Source organism: Nuphar pumila, chromosome 2, assembly GCF_984573655.1.
Source record: "Nuphar pumila chromosome 2, dmNupPumi1.hap1.1, whole genome shotgun sequence".
In the NCBI taxonomy this organism is placed as follows: domain Eukaryota; kingdom Viridiplantae; phylum Streptophyta; class Magnoliopsida; order Nymphaeales; family Nymphaeaceae; genus Nuphar; species Nuphar pumila.
Window position 1 is genome coordinate 91588726 of NC_143250.1, and position 18335 is coordinate 91607060.

The following is an 18335-nucleotide window of genomic DNA, read 5'->3' on the forward strand; positions in this document are numbered from 1 at the left end:
CCCTTGTTGATAGTTGATGCAAATTCTGAGATATTTATATCATGCAAGCTTTATATGTTGTATATTGCATTAGCTGCGTGAATTTTACTGAGACTTTTCAAAGTCTCATTCTTTCAAAATAAAATATTTTTCAAGAGATATGCGATAGTCTGAGCGAGTGCAGGAAGCTAGAGGGGGTTGTACACACTGATGCTTCGATGATCCCAAGGGCTTCTTATTTTATTTAAATTTTAATAATTGCTAAAGGATTATTTAATTAGATATTTGATTATTAGTTAAATTCTGAATTTCAATTACTTTTTACATAGTCAATTTTCATTTGGGCATGCAATAGTAGTAGTTCTCGTAATATAATATGTCTGGAGATTTAACCAAGAAACCAATTTATAAAATTGATTTCAAAAATTAATATTTTTCCGCTATGTTTACCCACCTAATAATAATATAAGTATTTTAACATTTGGATGTTTTAACTTCGAACCTTGTTTTACGAAGCTATTAAATGTCGGTGCATGCGCAGGTTGACTCCCTAGAGCTTGATTCAATTAAGGCGAGGTCAATGATACAAAACTTGGTTTAATGAATTATGTTATTTAATAGTTCAATCAGATTTGTTGATGGTGGTTCCATACTGAATCTGGTACTAGGAGGCTAAGACACGCTCATGCTTGCGCTCAGGTGGGTCGTCTAGTACTTGGTACAGTTGGAATGAGTTCGTTGATAAGACCATTCTATTATTACATTTAAAAAAATAGATTCAACCTTATAAAAAAATGGTATTTTTGGTTTGAAATCATTCAAGCCGTTATATTCTAACCAGATCCCGACCAACTAGGAGCGTGGACTCCTAGTTAGCCCACTAATTGGGTTAACTAGGTCCCAACCTGGTTGGTCTAACCAAAGAATTGACAACCAAAAGGAAGCATTGTCACTTGGTTTGTTGATCCTGATAGGTTTGACCTACTGGGGTTAGCTTAGTTGGGAAGCAACTGTAGCTGTTGTCCTAGCCACAAAAACCAAATTTTCCTCAAAATAAATTTTGTGCCAAACGAGCCTATTTCTAGCCTTTTCCAAACCTAAAACTATTGAAATACCACTCAAACAATTTGAAGAATTTCATGTATCATTTACACAATTGACTCAGCACGTCAACTTTGAGTTGGATGACTATGTTCCCGGGATGAAATCCCCCCCCCCCACACCCCGACACACACACACACACACACACGCATATAGAGAGAGAGAGAGAGAAAGAGAGAGAGAGTAACTCAAAATTAATCAAAATACCTCCAAAATTTATTGGACATGCTCCAAACTCATTACTACTTTGATTTCAATGATATAAAGACCGTTCTTCTCAAAAAATCTATAAGAACACAACTAAATATGCCAATGCCATAAACAATTTATTTATATTTGCCATTTTCCAAATATTGTGAAAATCAAGAAAAATGTCAAATATTACAAAAGAACTTAGAATAATTCAGAAGAGCATTTGTGTTCATTGTGACAGTCATAGTGCTATTGTAAAAAATCCGGTGTATCGTGCAAGAACCAAGCACATTGATGTTCGGTATCATAAGCTCAAGGAGTTTAATAAAAGTCGTTGTATTCAACTTACCAACGTAATGACCAGACCTTTTGCCAGACGTTAAGTTCAAACATTGTCTCGACTTGCCAATGTTTTTGCATGCTAAGGAGCGAATACCCAAAGAAAAGGGGGTAATGCTTTATAGAGAAGAGGTTGTTGAAGTTTGCAAGAGCTGCTTTGACTGTATCAAAGGTAGAAATTGTTATAAACCAATCAAATTGGAAAACATGTCGTATGTAAAGGACAGTGCCATTATGACTCATTTATCTAACGTAGAAGATAGTCTCCTGTGAGAAACTCTCTCTCTCTCTCTCTCTTTGTATATATAAATATGTTTTTAACAATGATCGTTATATAGAAACCAAACCCTTGGATTTGAACGGCTGGGACTTTCCCATCTTATAGGGTGGGGATCAGGTGAGGAGTACCCCTGTGATGGAGATCCTTTGATTCTGTTCATCCATGCGATGAACGGCATGCTAAATAACAACATTTTTCAGGGCCATTGATGCTTTAGATAAAAGGCAAATCAACAATGTTGGGAGGAATGCCGCGGCTCCATCGTATAGCGTAAAGCTCGGCTCAGTCAACAAGCAAAAGCCAGGCTGTAACCGAACCGAGCTGGGGTGACCGCTCGTATCCAACGTTTTCAGTTGCCCGGCGGTCATCCAAGATTCCACAGAAAACTCAGGAACACATTTCGCGTGTGTGGTGGTGTCGTAGGCGTCTCTTTTTTCCCATCTCATCTCATAGCAGTAGCTGCAGAACTTTGCACGTTAAGAAGAGAGAGCGCGACGGAGCAAAAGATGCTTTTCTGGTTTCCCTCTCTCTCAATGATTCTCTTTCTTCGATCATCATCGTCTTCTTAGCCGGTGAGCGAGGTGGAATCTCTCTCTCTCTCTCTCTCTCTCGTTCCCATGGGTTCCGATATCTCTCACTCGGAGCATCAGGTGAGCTCCAGATGGTTGGCCACCGGTTTGCTCGGGGGTTTCATCCTGACGGCTTCCGCCATAAGCTTCATCTTGGGCGCTGGTTTCCCTCCTCTGCTGGGGCTGGGCGGGTGGTGGAGCAGGCGGAGCAGGAAGAAGCCCATCCGAGTTTACATGGACGGATGCTTCGACATGATGCACTATGGCCACTGCAACGCCCTCCGCCAGGCTCGAGCCCTTGGCGACCAGCTCGTCGTCGGCGTCGTCAGCGACTCTGAGATCATCGCCAACAAAGGCCCTCCTGTTACTCCTCTCCACGAAAGGTAAGGCCCAACCCATATTTTCTTCTTCCTCCTCCAATTGCATTGTTTTAATTTGAATTTTAATTCTCCACCCCCTCCCCCCCCACCCCCCCAAAAAAGAAAAGAAAAGCCGCCTCGTTTTTATTGCCTATCCTTCACTGTTTCTCCTTTGCTTGGATCCCTCGGTTCCAGGATGATAATGGTAAACGCGGTGAAATGGGTGGACGAGGTCATTCCGGATGCTCCTTACGCCATAACGGAGGAATTCATGAATAAGTTGTTTGACGAGTATAATATCGACTACATAATTCATGGGGACGATCCCTGCCTTCTCCCTGACGGATCTGATGCGTACGCTCTCGCCAAGAAAGCCGGTCGATATAAGCAGATCAAGCGGACCGAAGGAGTCTCGAGCACTGACATTGTTGGTACCGTTCCGTGCCTTAATTATCCCTCTTTCAGCTCCAAACTGTTATTTTTTCTCTCTTCCCTGCATAATCCTGTTGGCTTCTTCATGACGAGGATTTCTGTTTGACAATTATTCGAGTTGTCAATCATTGTAAACATCGACATCGTCGACTCGTTCTATATGGATTGCGATCATGATTAGTCGGTTCTTAGCGTAGGTATTGATCGTGTGCCTGTACCTCAACATCGTGTTTGCTGCACAGGTCGTATGCTTCTTTGTGTGAGGGAGAGATCTACAAGCGATAGTCATAACCATTCGTCCTTGCAGCGACAATTCAGCCATGGGCACAGCCATAAGGTTGAAGACGGAGGAGTAATTGCGAGTGCGACTCAGATATCACATTTCCTACCTACATCTCGAAGGATCGTACAATTCTCCAACGGGAGGGTAGTTATTCCAATGCTTCTTATGCATTTATAATTTGTGTTCCAATTTTTTACTTGTGTAGAAGCTCTTGACTGTCCATATCTGCTTCTTGTGGATAATGATGACCACAAGATCACTCCTTAAAGAGCTATTTTTTCATGCACTATTCGGGAAAAACAGTACAATAGAAATAGAAATGGGGCATAAAAGAGAAAGTGATGACCTGAATCTGTTGGTTTATCATGATATAGTGTTTTGGAATATTCCCATAACCCACATGTTTATGTTTTTGGGTACACTAACCTAGGAACAAAAACTGACCATTTCTTTTTAATGTCAGAAGCAATTTTAGTTGATCACATATAATGGTCACATTTATTATTTACTCATTCGGATTTAGGAATATTACTTTTACAAGTTGCATCATGTGCTTGCTATTTGCCATGACTTGGGTAACACCACCATTGTCCTGTTCCATAGTATATCCCTGTTCGTGCAATCTCTAAGCATATCTGTAGTTTTATTTCAGTAATTTGATCATCGTAAGATGCTCATGTTAACATGCATGAAACCGTTCTGCATTTGAAAAGGAATAAAATGAACGCTTTTCTTGAAATGAAAAATTCGCTTAACATCTGGTGTGTTAACACTCAAATCTTACTTTATACTATGTATTTTCATTATATAAGCAGATGCACAATGGGTTTGAAATGCAAAAAGTCAACATCTGGTGTCAAATTACATTGATATTGATTGTAATCATTGTCAGCATTCAAGTCTTGGTTCATGCAACATATTTTTCATGATATGAGCTGATGCACATGTGGAATGAGTCATAGATAATATGTTTCACAACAGATGTGACCTATGGTGTTGATGTTATGAATTGGTTATCAGGTTGCAACTGCATGTTCTTTGTAATAAAGCTGTCAATGCCTGAATCAACAAACTGACCAATGTCAACAAGAATGAAATAACTTGTTAAGTTCCTGTGAAAAATCTTTTTGAGTTTCTATGTATGTTAGAAATCTGTTGAACTTTCTTGCACATCATTGTATTAATTATTCAGGTTATGCAACAGAGGTGACGAATTTGTCAAAATATATGTAAACCAGGTGATCTTGCATATTATGAAACACAAGAAGTGTTATATATTAACAGTTTAACGCATTGCAAGAGAATAAGGTAGATTTTTCATGAGACTTTCGAATATTTCATTTCATGGGTTTTATCAGAAAGCTTGGGAAACATTATAGATAGGAAAGAGTTGTGAAAAGGATAAACAACAAAATAAAAATAAGGACATATTGTACAAGAAATCAAGGACTTAAGAACTGAGATAATAATACTGAACTATCTAGCATGAAGTACGACTATGGGCATGATCATCATTTATCAGGAATCAGATGATAATGAAGTATTAAATTATCATCTTAAAAATCAAGATTACAAATTTGGACTAATCTAAGATTCATCTCTCTCTCTCTCTCTCTCTCTCTCTCTCTCTCTCTCTATATATATATATATATATATATATATATATATAAATTGGTAGTTGCTCACTCGGTAGGTGCTCAAACGAAGGTCACTCATGCTGAGCATCCATCATGCGTGAGTGACCTTCGTTTGAGCACCTAACGAGTGAGCAGCTACGCATCACTCTATATGTGTGTGTGTGTGGACAGTACCTCAAGCATGCACATGTTCTTTATATACATGAAATACTGTATACATGAACAAGTTTACCAACTTTTATTCTCCCTAAACACTTTCAAAACTTTAGTGCTCTGTTTCGAGTGACACCACCATGCACATATTTTTTATTTTCTGACCCACACAAGTCCCTTTATGTCAGATTGCTTAATTATGAAAAGTGAAACACAATAAATGCATATATATAGAATAAGTCTCCAGGGTGGATGTGCATACGGTATCAATGATTTGAAACGAGCAATATCTTATTGCTTGTGGCTTTTGAAGTGAATATAACCTTACATTTATGATCTACGTGGTCTGTTTGGTGAGAATGACTTTTGAATCACTGGAATCTGGTGTGTATACAGGTCTTTTTGGTAATTTAAAAATAACGGTCATAAATGCACTAAATTTCATGAATTAAAAAAAGGTTCTTTTTTTTTTGTCGAAAAAACACGATCCAAAGGTTGATCTCTAACAAATTGACTGTGCTGAAACATATCTGCAGGGTCAGATTGAGTCAGAACAACTTGCACCTATGAGTTTTAATTCATTGATACTGTATAAGCATCTGCACCAAACACTTATATATATATATATATATATATATATATATATATATATATATATATATATATATAAGGAACCCCTTAGTTAGAACTCATAGGGGAGGTTGTTTTGACCAAATCTGACCCCTTGTGTGTGTTCACCATGGTCAAAATGGTAGGAATCGACCCTTGGATCATATATTTTCAATGTAAAATGCAATTTTTGAGGGTTGAAATTCGGTACATTATACACCATTGATTTTTCGGCCCCTGGGAAAAGATTGACTACATTCTAGAGTGTCATACTCTCTAGGTAAGTCTCATAGGTGCCAGCTTTATTTGACGAATCTAACTCCACTGATGCATTCAGTATGATCCGCTTATTAGGAGTGCACTTTGGATCGCATGGTTGTCATAAACACATAATTTTGTTAATCATGAAATTTTGGCACATTGTGAGCCATCAAAATTTTTAGCCCTTAAAAATTGGCTTATAGAATGTGTTTGTACAATATAAAACATGTTTTTGTCTAAAGAAACCATATAGATCATATCCATAGTGCTTGATCCACACAAAAAATTGACAAAATGAGGAATGGGCTGTTTCTATCATCTTGAGGGTTACTGGTGCTGGTAAGGCTAGAATCCAGTGGAACAGTCCATGCGGAACACATACAAAAACCTGATGAAGTTTTTTCATATCGTGCATGCTTTGCTAACCCAGTTGCTCCAAATAAATTTATTTTCCCTTATGGTTGTTTGACTCATCTTTTGACTATGGATGTAGGGACCAGGGCCAGATGCACACATAGTTTACATAGATGGTGCATTTGATCTCTTCCATGCTGGACATGTAGAGGTAAAATTTGCACCTTGCACTATGAATGCTTAAGATTTATGTTGAATTGCAAAATAGATGATGAATGACGGAACTTCATGTGGTGCCTGTTGTATATGGTGTACAACAAGAGTTTCAACCTATCAAATAAATGTAATGAAAATAATTATCAACTTTTGAACTACATTAGCCTAATAATAGTTAGTTGCCATTTGCCAGTGACTCTCTTTCTTTCCCATGTGCTTCTTTTAGTGATGCAATAAATTCTTTCTTTTGTAGGCTTTATGGATTCATGCACATATACTGACATTTAGATTTTTTGTTCTATACTCAATAAGAGTTTTCTTCGATCAGAAGCTCCTTTAGAAACATTGTTAGGTGCTACCATCACCTTGCAGTACATGCTTGATATCGATAGTGTATATCTGCCGAGTTAACTATCTTATTCAGACTCTGTAGGTGTTTATGCATGCATGTGTGAATATTTGTCAGATTGTCATGTTGACATCTATAAATGGATTATTTTTAGTTCATTATGAAAAGGAAATAGTTTATTTTTATTTCATTATAGTGTGTAAGGTCTTAAACCTTCTTAATACAAGGAGGCCTTAATACCCCAGTGCTCTTTTATCGCAAGAAAAAGGTCTTCAACCATTTATGTTAACCTTAATTATTTTTCCTTTGACTTGACAAACACATTGTATCCTTTCGTTGTGTTCTTATGTGATGAGTCTTTTGGTCCGCTATTGGCATGGTTACCAAAATTCTGACAGACTTGTTGAAATCTCTTGGTCTTTTCCCTCCTACGTTGTCTCAACATGTTTTTTTGCCATGTTCTATATAGATATTGCGGCTTGCTCGTGGTCTTGGAGATTTTTTGCTCGTTGGAATCTACACAGATCAAACAGTCAGGTGACAACTGTCAAGCTCACTGTGTGTAACATAGATGAAGTGCTTATCATTGAAAAGGTCAAGTCATCATGACTTTGGCCTGGATTTAAATCATATGACATGTTGACTGATTGACTGATCCTTAGTCATACTTCACTTTTTATTTGTTCTTTTTGTAGGGTGTTGCTATGGTCTTTTTGTTTTCTTCTCATGAGTATTTGCGACAAAACTGTCACATAGGGCTGATTGAGAATGTTTGAGTATAACCTCCAGCAACGCAGAAAACCAGAGTGATAATGAAGTATAAGGGAGACCAAAAGACGTGGGGAAAAGGGAGTGCAGCCACACTTTGGAATGCTGGCAGCCCTAGATCTCTATTTGTAATGTGTTTTTGATAACCCTTATCTGGGTTTGAGACATTAGGGAATTAAGGGGCTTCCAAACAATTATAGAAACAATAATAAATTCTAGGTTGACATTGTTTTGGGCGAGACAAAAATGCCTTTGTTTCCTCATATATCTCCTCCCTAACGTGCTCCCTCACGTTTTACTTGTCCTTAAACATGTACAACCTGTCTTTGAGAAAATGATGTCTGGCACTTGACAATGCTTTTGTGAAGAGGGCAGCTGTTTGCAATTATAAAGTTTAATTAATCTATTCTCCCAAGATGTTTATCAAACTTCATATCTACACTATTTCTCAAATGATTGCAGCTAGTTTGGTTATCAGCTTTAATACTTGAGTGTGTCATACTTTCTTGCTTTCTACTTCTTCATTGTATCAAATTCCTTCCCAAGAAGATTCAATATCTTGATACTGATCTTCTAGTATCTTAATCACCTGCACAATCAACATAATAACCAATAAGTGACTGCATAATTTGTTTTAATGGATCATTTTTTATAATATCTCATCCCATGAGCAATAGCTCCTTTATAGTTGTGGGAATGCATGAATTGACTTACCTGATTCATAACGTACGAAATATGCAGTCAAGTAACAGTTAGATATTGAAGTGCATCAGTAATGTTCTTGTATGTTCTGGTCCCTTTAGTAAGTCCCTTTTCGTTTCTTGACATTCTTTTCTTCATAGCACAAGGAGCACGAGCTTGCAATTGGCCATATTAAACTTAGAAAACAAATTGTAGCTTATTTTGTTGTGACAACTTTGTTTCATTCTTTGTCCTATCAAGTGCAATGTCAAGGAAATATCGAGGACGACTAAGCATCTAAATCTTGTCATAATTATTTAATTCCAATATTGGGCGTTAGGACCCTCATCAGCTAGTAAGCAACTCAAGGGTATTCTTTCATTGAAATTTTCTTGGCATCTTTTTCCCTTATAAGATGTCTTGAAATAAGGGACTGGATAATATTTCTCCCAACCTGAACCAGTGGAAGATTTTAGACATTTCCTAGTATTTGGCAAATAAATACAAAATCTATAAAGGTGATTTGTGAAATGTTGTCCCTAGGGCTGTCAACCAGTTGGACTTGCACCGGACCTGTGCAGGTCTGACTTTAAGGTGCTTGTACTGGGTCTATATCCGGGTCTGACTGGAGCTATCTCAGGCACAAGACTTGACCCAATTACAGAAGGTGCAAACTAGACCGGGTCAAGTTTTTAATCTTGTAGGTCTTTTACATTGAAATACATCGGATCCTAATTGACACTTGGGTTGGACCCAGGTCTGGTGTGGAAGTTTCTAAACCAGACCAAGGTCCATATAGTACGCGGATCCTTGCATCCAGCCTGATTTGCTAATTGACTGAACCCTATTGGATCTGATCAGATCAGAATTGGGTCTAACTGACACTTTGACAGCCCTAGTTTTGCCCAATAATAAGTACCTATCAGGATGGGGACTTAATGTGTCTTAGGGGTGGGCAGAAAGCAACATGGTAATAGTGTGGGTTTGACCCAACTTGTCAGGTAATAAATGAGTTGTTTTGGGGCCCAATTTTATGCTAGTTTAATAAATGAGCTGTGTTAAGCTTAGATGTGCTTAGATAGGCTCGGCTCGGTTAAGCTCCTTCAAAAACTACAATACTTTAGAATAATAGCTATATTGAATATGAAGAAAAAACTACACAGGTGTCCAGCTTTGTGGACACTTGGTAAACAAGTGTCGAGTATTAGACTTGGAAGATACTTATCTGGAAATTATTCATCATGCCAGCATTGAGCATCCGATGCTCCCATTAGTCTTGATGTTTTGTTTTGACTTTTTGTACTTAAAATCTTGCATGTTCTTGTTACATCATTGACATTTGTGTAAATCATCAAGGATCAGATTGCAAATGAGAAGGGAATATGCATTTTATATTTTATGGTTTTGTTTGCATAATTCTTTAAATCTCTCTCATATATATAGCTGTGTCCAAGTGTCTAGATTTTTAAGATTTGCCATGCATAACACCGACACTCGTGTCAATGTCCAAGTAACATAGTTGCTAGTTCAATTCTCATTTCTGTTCTCCCTCCTTTCTTTGCTATCAGTAGTGAAAAAAAAGGAACAGAAGGGTCAGCTGGCTTAAATGCCATTGGCCCGAGCTTAAACATGGTTTCTCAAACCGAATTCAAGCTTAACCCAAGCTTGAAGCCTAATCTTCTTCATGTTGAATTCTTGAATGCCATGCAGCTGCTTGAACCAACTGTTGGTCTCTGTGGCCATTGCTTGATTTCCCTCTTTTTCAGCCATTAGGAGCTTCATGCTTGCACATTAGACTTGTAACTGCTACAAAGTGGATATTGCTATCCCATTTTACTGAGCAAGTGGCAAAATGAACAATTGCCTCATCTATTCCCTTGGTCATTGTTGCTGAAGGGCAGAAGTTTCTTGGGTAGTTATTGTTTATGTCACAGTTTCTGGAATGTGGGAGTTTTTCTCTTACCCAAATATGTAGATGGGCAGAACTGGAGCCAAATTCTACTTCTTATGATCTGATTGATGGATCAATGGCTAATTGGCTATGGACTAAATAAATGTGTTCTTACTTCTATAAGAAACCTGTTTTTTGTCAGTTGACTTCTTGCCTTTGTTTCCTTGGCGATTATTGCAGCACTAATAGAGGTACACATCGCCCAATCATGAATCTGCATGAAAGAAGCTTAAGTGTTTTGGCTTGTCGATATGTTGATGAGGTGATAATTGGTGCTCCTTGGGTGGTGTCAAAAGATATGGTTAGTCCCTGTTTAGCTCTTTTTTTTCTCTTTTGGCCTTTTCCAAATTGCCTTTCTAGTTTCTTAATTGAATTTTACTTTTTTTTCATATTATTTTTCGGTTTCAAAACCTTTCCTATGTGTGTTGCCATAGTGGGTTTGTCAAATACGCAAGGACTTTATTTTGTTTATGAAAATTCATGTTTTGCTTAATATTGTTCTTTTTGACTGCTGCAGATCACTACATTTAACATCTCCTTGGTTGTGCATGGGACAGTTGCTGAGAACATTGATTATCAGGTCGGTTGTAAATTTTTGTTTATTCTTTTGGTTAATTGAAGTAAAGTTACTAGTACTACCATAAGTTTAAATGCCGCAGCAAGGATGTGCTGACAATTGCTGATATGATTTTTTCTCTAAAAAGACAAGTGCTGATATGATATAATCATACGCAGGGAAACTGTAATCCATATGTCGTCCCAATGAGCTTGGGTATCTTCAAGCAATTGGAAAGCCCTTTGGATATCACAACTACTACAATCATCAAAAGGATCGTTGCCAATCATGAGGCCTATCAGGTTTTCCTTTTGCTTTCACCTTTTGTTGCCATTTTAGTATGAATTCCATGTAAGACAAGATCAGTTCTGCATTTGTGCTCAAACTAGTTCTTTTTTGCATCGTGAGTTTATGATAGCAAATAATATTAGCAATAATGGAATTGAGGGCCATTGCTTGGTGCAATGATAAATGCTGGTACATAGAACATGTAATTTCTTTTTCACTCTATCAACATAACTAACAAAAATTTTGGAGCAAACTGTAACTGAAAATATTAAGAACTGCAAGTTTTTTTTTCCCAAAATTCAATCTTTTAATGGCCTTGAGATGCTTTATGCAAGTGTAAAATGAAGTGTGATACATAGCTAGAATGAAGTCCTTAGACAAGTTTCGTAACTAGCTTTTAGAAGATGTTAGCTGTACATTTGAAAAAGTGTCCTGGTGACAATTTGATATGTTAGATTTAGAAAACTTCAAGCTGTGATGGAGTATTTTTGTAAGCAACTATGCCCCTCGAAACCTGAAGCACGGAGTCCAGTTATTTTGATTTCTGCACTTTTAGTGTACAATTGAAGTCTCAGGGCTTGAAATTTGCAGATTGCCACATTGTCAAGGACAATGGCTAACCGTATCTTCCATAGTATTGTAGTCTAGATGCTTGTGATAGTGTTTTGGTTTTCTTTTCTTGCTATGAATGTGAACTATTTGTTGTATTTCCTTCTCATTCTTTGAAAATTGAATCTGGCAATTTCGTTCCTGCTAACAGTGCGTATCCTTTACTGGTATGTGCAGAAGCGGAATGAGAAAAAATCAGAAAGTGAGAAGAGGTATTATGAGAAAAAGACCTATGTTGGTGGGGACTAACTTTATAAAACTCATTGGAGGAGGTTATCTTTTTCATGGCAGTTGGGTCCCCTTTGCATCTTCCTTATCTGGATTGGGGGGGGGGGGGGGCGGCTTGTCAGTCAACATGATCTTTGTGGGAGCTGAGTGTGGCAGGCTGTCCTAGAACTCTTAAGATGCTTTACAGACTTACAGCAGGTTTCCCAGCTAACGGTTAGCTCTCTATACCAGCATCGCTTGCCTGTGATGGGCGAAGATGAGTATAGCACCATAATCATAATTTATTTATTTTTCCTTGAACCTTTTTGCATGAGTTTTAGAGCAGTTGTGGATCCTCATGTGGACGAGTCTATGTGTTTTAGTGGATATGGGAATTGAGCTTCAAGGGAATTTAATTTTCAGCAGCGAAAAAATAATATTTGTGCATCATATTGATGAGATATTATCTAATCCTTGTTTTTGGAGGGATGGTCATGGCATCCTGGCTAACATTTGGTCAGTTTTTAGAACATTGGGTCTTTTCTGTCAGAGGCTAATTGACTGTGCATTACTCGGTTAATTGGTTGAGATTTTAGATTAGAGAATAGTAAACGCAACAGTAAATGAAATTCTTGTACTTCATTATTCTGGACATTGATTGTATCGAGGCAACCTGAACTCTTACGCTTTTTTTCCCTTTTCATAGCTTGGCATTCACAGTATATAAAAAAACCTTTTCCGAATCAGCTCATGGAACATATATTTTTAAGAATTGTTATCAACATGAGCTTGAAATACCGCTGCTCCAGAGTAACTATGGTATTATTTATCATGATTTTGAATTCTCTAATTATTTTGGTGGGTGCGATCATGGAATAATGTCAACCATGGCCTATACATGCTGATATGCTGCTCTCTCTCTCTCTCTCTCTCTCTCTCTCTCTCTCTCTCTCTCTATATATATATATATATATATATATATATATATATATATATATATATATATATATATATTACACCAGGGTAGCGGATCTAGTTTTCCTGCAAGCAGGACCCTGTCAACTTGCGGAATAACTCTCCCTCGATGCTTTGTTAAAACGCTATTGATGTAGAGGGGTTCAAGGATGTTCACATTGATTTGGCATGTTCGAGCTACGTGACTTTAAAATTATGAGAGAGAGTTGAGCAGATGCGGATGGGGTAGAAGAGAAGGCAACCGCATGGTAAAATGCATCATTTACATGCTGCTGCTTCAGTTCAAAAGCAGCCCAGTCTTCGATAACAAACAAACGCAACTGAGGTAACACCAATTGACATCAGGTCGCATAGATATTGGGCCCTCACTCAACTTTCACAAGAGACGTCAGTGGGGCTTGGGAACCTCTGATCCTCTACAAGGATCAGTTCCTCTGGAGGGTTATAACTTTAAGACGTATCATCATCACCTGCAACAGCATACACACGTCTCAAGAGACTTAAAATGTTGGATACTGAAATAGCCTCGATTATGTTACTTGGTACCAACTCGCAATAACCTGGGACTACAAGTCATTCTTCTTAAAAATCAGAAACTCGCTATCAAGAATATCCAAAAGATCAATGACAGATTCCTCCGTAGATCCCTTGAAATGATCAACAATGTCAGGTAAATCGAGGCTATTTCAGTATCCTCGAGCAAGAATGGAGCAAGCCGCGAGCAAGAATAAGTCCATCCCCGCCTTCATCCCCATACGGGTTTTGATTTTCACTTTCATCCCTGGTCCATTCCCCATTTTATGTCCTCCATCCCCAGTCCAAACGGGGCGGGTTCAGATGGATCCACATTTTTCCCTGGTCCACTGCCATCCCTAAATCTGACCCAGTCGATTGCATATCCCTCTCTTGCAGCTTTTAATATGTACTCCACAACGGTCTGAGTTGGTCTATTAGGCAAGTTCTACAGCACACATTCACTTATTCTTCAGATTCCATTGTGGGCGACTTTCATGGTTATGCAAGCCAAGGGAAAGCAACAAAAAAAAAAGCCAAGTTAAAAGAGTTGCTCAAAGTGGCATACCGCAATTTCTTTAAATGAAAGGCCGTCCTCTTGCCACATCTTCCATGCGTCCAACTTAGCATGTGTTAATTTTCTTTGGGAGTTTGTATGTGTTTTCTCATCAGTAACTGTGTATTGGTGCTGCTCCATCCAAAGGGAGGTTCAATTCTTGTGACATACGGTTGATATTTTGAAGAATATGATCACCGTACATCATTTCAAGATTCTGCAAGAATTGAGAATCTCTCTCTCTCTCTCTCTCTCTCTCTCTGTGTGTGTGTGTGTGTGTGTGTGTTAAACTTCCACAGCTTTCATGGATATTAAGTTCATCACAAATTTATACCCATAAAATGTTTTAAACAACATGATGATTTGATGCATTAATTGAAACCCTCATGAGCCTCTCATAAACACATAAGTACCATAATCTAAATTTGCTGACATGTCAATGTGTGGAACTACCATGTAATTTGAAATTTGTTACCAAAAACTCAGCACTTTAGATTCCGCTATAGGTTGGAACTGTGCTGCTGAAGGTTGTTTCTCAATAAGATCTTGCTACTTATCCCTTCTAGGCCCTTTAAATGTGATCTTCCCAAAGAAAACTATATGAGGCTGCATTCCTATCCAGGAGCAGTGCCCTTTGCGTGCCCTATCTCTGGACAAGGCTCTTACCCAGGAAAACTTACTATCAAGGGGGTTTCAGCTATGTGCTTCAAGAGTGAGGAATCGTCTTAACATCTATTCTAGATGTGGTTTTTCTCCTACCTGTTACACTTGACTTACATTGATACAATCTCAAAAAAGCAATACAACAGCGGCTCCACTTGTTTGGCAGGAGCTGTTAGTGCACGTCACCTTGCGTTGGGACGTTGCAAGTTCAAAACCCAGCGGTACATTGTATAACTGGTGGGGATCCGCCTAACCCCAGCTTGCCTTTCAAAAAAAAAACGGCAACAAGCCTAACATGCATCCACACAAATACCCCTTTCAGGAAAAAAAAAAACTTCATTTCAAGTGTTTGAATTTAAAAGACTCAAACATCTCAGGAGGCACATGAATACCAGGCCATAGGTCTTGATGTGCCTTGAATCCAGGAATACATTTTTTCACATTACTTATCTTTAAGTGGCTTAACATTGCTTTCCACTGACTCTTTGTTTTGTGTAGTATCTCTCCCTTGGTTTACTAGATTCTACTTTACCTAAAAAGACCTTTACTGAAATGACTGTCCTCCACACTGTTGCACTCAAACCGATACACTTCAACCTCACCATACCTCAATATAGATGACCGCTCAGACGATCACATAAATATTGATTTCTCAGAAGACAGAAAACCGACCACAGTTTCAAACCAGTTCTAGACCATCAGCCTGTTAGGAAGGTCCAAGAAAGAATTCTTAAAGCATTAATTGACAGAGCACTTCTGACTTTCTGAGTGCTCTTATTACTCCTGTAGATTGTTAAAGAGTGTTTTCTATAAACTCTTTGCTCTAGACACAGAGATGGAAAGATCAAATCATGCTTGAAGTATGAAAATGAAAAAAAAATAATTGTAATGGCCTATTAAATCCTAAACATATAATTTTATGCATTCCTCTTATTTAACACCTGAGATAAAATTGTGTCCCACATATTCTGATGAACTCCTTTTACCCTACAATGTCTACCAATCGAAGTAGGCAAAGTTTTACCACCCAACAGTAGATTATGCCAGCTTTATTCTGTGCTTGGAGGATACAAGAATTTCTTCCCCTAGATACAGTACACCAGCATGTTGATTGGGTAGTCAAGCCTATATGGATGGGTCTGAGTTGAAAGTAACATTCTGCATGGAAAGAAAGAACTACTACCAAGTAAAGTTGGGAGTACAAAACTGTTCAGCGTCTGTGCATAGCCTAGTCATTAGTCATCAGATATACAAAATTTAAGCATAAAAACCATTTATAGTCATGAAGGACCAGAGTTGTCAGTCGAGGAAGCAATTCGGGAAGCGAGGCACTTCTAAAATTTTAAGAAGCGGAAAGCGCGGGACGACTTACAAGCGAACCGGGAATCGTCTCGAAAGCGAGAAGAGAAGCAAACCGAAAGCGAACCAGGATTATAAGGGAGCCGGAGAAGGAAATGACTTAGGATTCGAGTGAAAAGCAAAAGAGAAGAGAATAGGAATCGAAAGGAAAGCAAAAATGTAATTATATTTTTTTAATTTACCAAAATATAGGATTTATGTTATCATTGACAAAATAAAACATGAGTATCTAAAAACAGAATCATATATGCAAAGTGCAACCATTTAACAAATACATATGTTGCAAGCATTTAGTAAATAATGTATCAAGTAAAATTCATAATTCATATTCATGTTGCAACCATTTAACAAATGCATCATGTTGTAAGCATTTAATAAATAATACATCAAAAAGATCCATATTCATATTCATGTTGCAACTATTTAACAAATGCATCATGTTGCAACTTGAAGCATTTAATAAATAATACATCTATAAAAAATCATAATTCATATTCTTGTTGCAACTTGCAACCATTTAACAAATGCATGCAGGCATTTAATAAATGAGAAAACTAATAAAAATGATTAAGAAGCATACCTTTTTCAAGAAAAAATCAAATGACTTGTGATTTGATGTTGTAAACTCTGCAAGATAGAAAATGAGAAATCAATAAACTAAAAGATTACATGAAGATATGATTAAATTTTTAAGTGCAGAAAACAAATTACACATTTAAGCACTAAAAAGTAAAAACATAATTTAATTTCAAGCATTTTGAACTTTAAAGTATAAAGTTATAAACTTTAAACTTTAAAATTAACATAATTCACTATTTCACTTCATCATGCAAACTTCAAAACAAAAGTACATATCACCAAAATCAAATCAACAAAATATTACATGCATCAATCAAAAGATTCTATATAACATGATGCTAAATGGCATGCCTTTGTATGCATCCAAGAGACAACATTCAAAATGGTACCATTCTACTATTTATGGCACTACCATTACCGAACAATTTGTGCATAGAATCATGCCGAAATAAATGTATGTAAACAAGCCAAGATTTTAACATGCATGCTTGCCGGACCAAAAAAGGAAAAAAGAAAAGAAAAAAAGAAAAAGAAAAGAAAGAAAAATAGAAAAAGGAAAAAGGGGTTACATGGGAATTTACCAAAATACCCCTATCAGGTATTTTGAGAATCAAAAAAGAAAAAATTGTATATATATATATACATATATGTATATATATACTTATATATATACGTATGTATATATATATAAGTATATGTATATATATATATTTATATATATTTATATATACATAATTTAACACGCCCCTTCAAACTTTACGGGGAGAAGACCGAAAGTTTGCCATGAAGAAACATAAATCGTGGAGTTGGGAGCGCTTTGGTGAAGAAGTCAGTCAGTTGATATTCTGAAGTGACGTATGGTAATGTGATAGTTCCTCTGAGGTATTCATCTCGAACGTAGTGGCAATCCATCTCGATATGCTTAGGTCCATTCGTGAAACGTATGGTTGCTTCAATGTAGATCGCACTTTTGTTATCACAGCAGAGCTTGGTGGGTGAGGAAATGAGGACACCCATGTCACCAAGGAGCCCTCTGAGCCACACGATTTCCATTGTTGTCATTGCCATAGCCCGATATTCAGCTTCAGTGGATGATAGTGAGACCTTTTGCTACTTCTTGCATCTCAACGAGATGAGAGATTCACCTAAAAAAATGCAAAGACCAGTAGTTGAGATACGATCATTGGGATTTCCTCCCCAATCAACATCAGTAAAAGCAGTTAATTCAAGAGATGAGGAAGAGGATAAGAAGAGTCCCTTGGAGATGGTATTTTTGATGTATCGCATAATTCTCATTACAGCCGCCATATGAACTGTGGTAGGTGCATGCTGAAACTGGCTTGCAGCATGAACCGCATGAGCTATGTCTGGACGGGTGATGGATAAGTAGGTGAGAAATCCAATTAATTGACGATAGGGAGTTGGATCCTCAAGAAAAACACCATCCTCAAGTCTCAGTTTTGCATTGATGACTTCGGGAGTCTCAACTTTCTTTTTATCAGATATTCCAGATTTGG

The 18335-nt window shown here is 37.5% G+C and overlaps 1 protein-coding gene across 1 annotated transcript; it reads left to right on the forward strand.

The window, feature by feature from the left end:
- The first annotated feature begins 2378 nt into the window (after positions 1-2378).
- LOC149846084 (ethanolamine-phosphate cytidylyltransferase-like) lies at positions 2379-12644 on the forward strand. The gene is made up of 9 exons (XM_089996166.1): positions 2379-2843; positions 3015-3250; positions 3494-3678; positions 6688-6759; positions 7583-7650; positions 10694-10814; positions 11031-11093; positions 11249-11371; positions 12144-12644. The coding sequence occupies exons 1-9, from the start codon at positions 2509-2511 to the stop codon at positions 12213-12215; spliced, it is 1275 nt and encodes a 424-aa protein (XP_089852292.1). The 5' UTR covers positions 2379-2508; the 3' UTR covers positions 12216-12644.
- The last annotated feature ends 5691 nt before the right edge of the window (positions 12645-18335 follow it).

Coding starts and splice junctions, on each gene's coding strand:
- LOC149846084 (XM_089996166.1), top strand. CDS start 2,509: ATGGGTTCCGATATCTCTCACTCGGAGCATCAGGTGAGCTCCAGATGG. Junction 3,251..3,493: donor CTCGAGCACTGACATTGTTG/GTACCGTTCCGT, acceptor TTTGCTGCACAG/GTCGTATGCTTCTTTGTGTG. Junction 11,094..11,248: donor CTGAGAACATTGATTATCAG/GTCGGTTGTAAA, acceptor AATCATACGCAG/GGAAACTGTAATCCATATGT.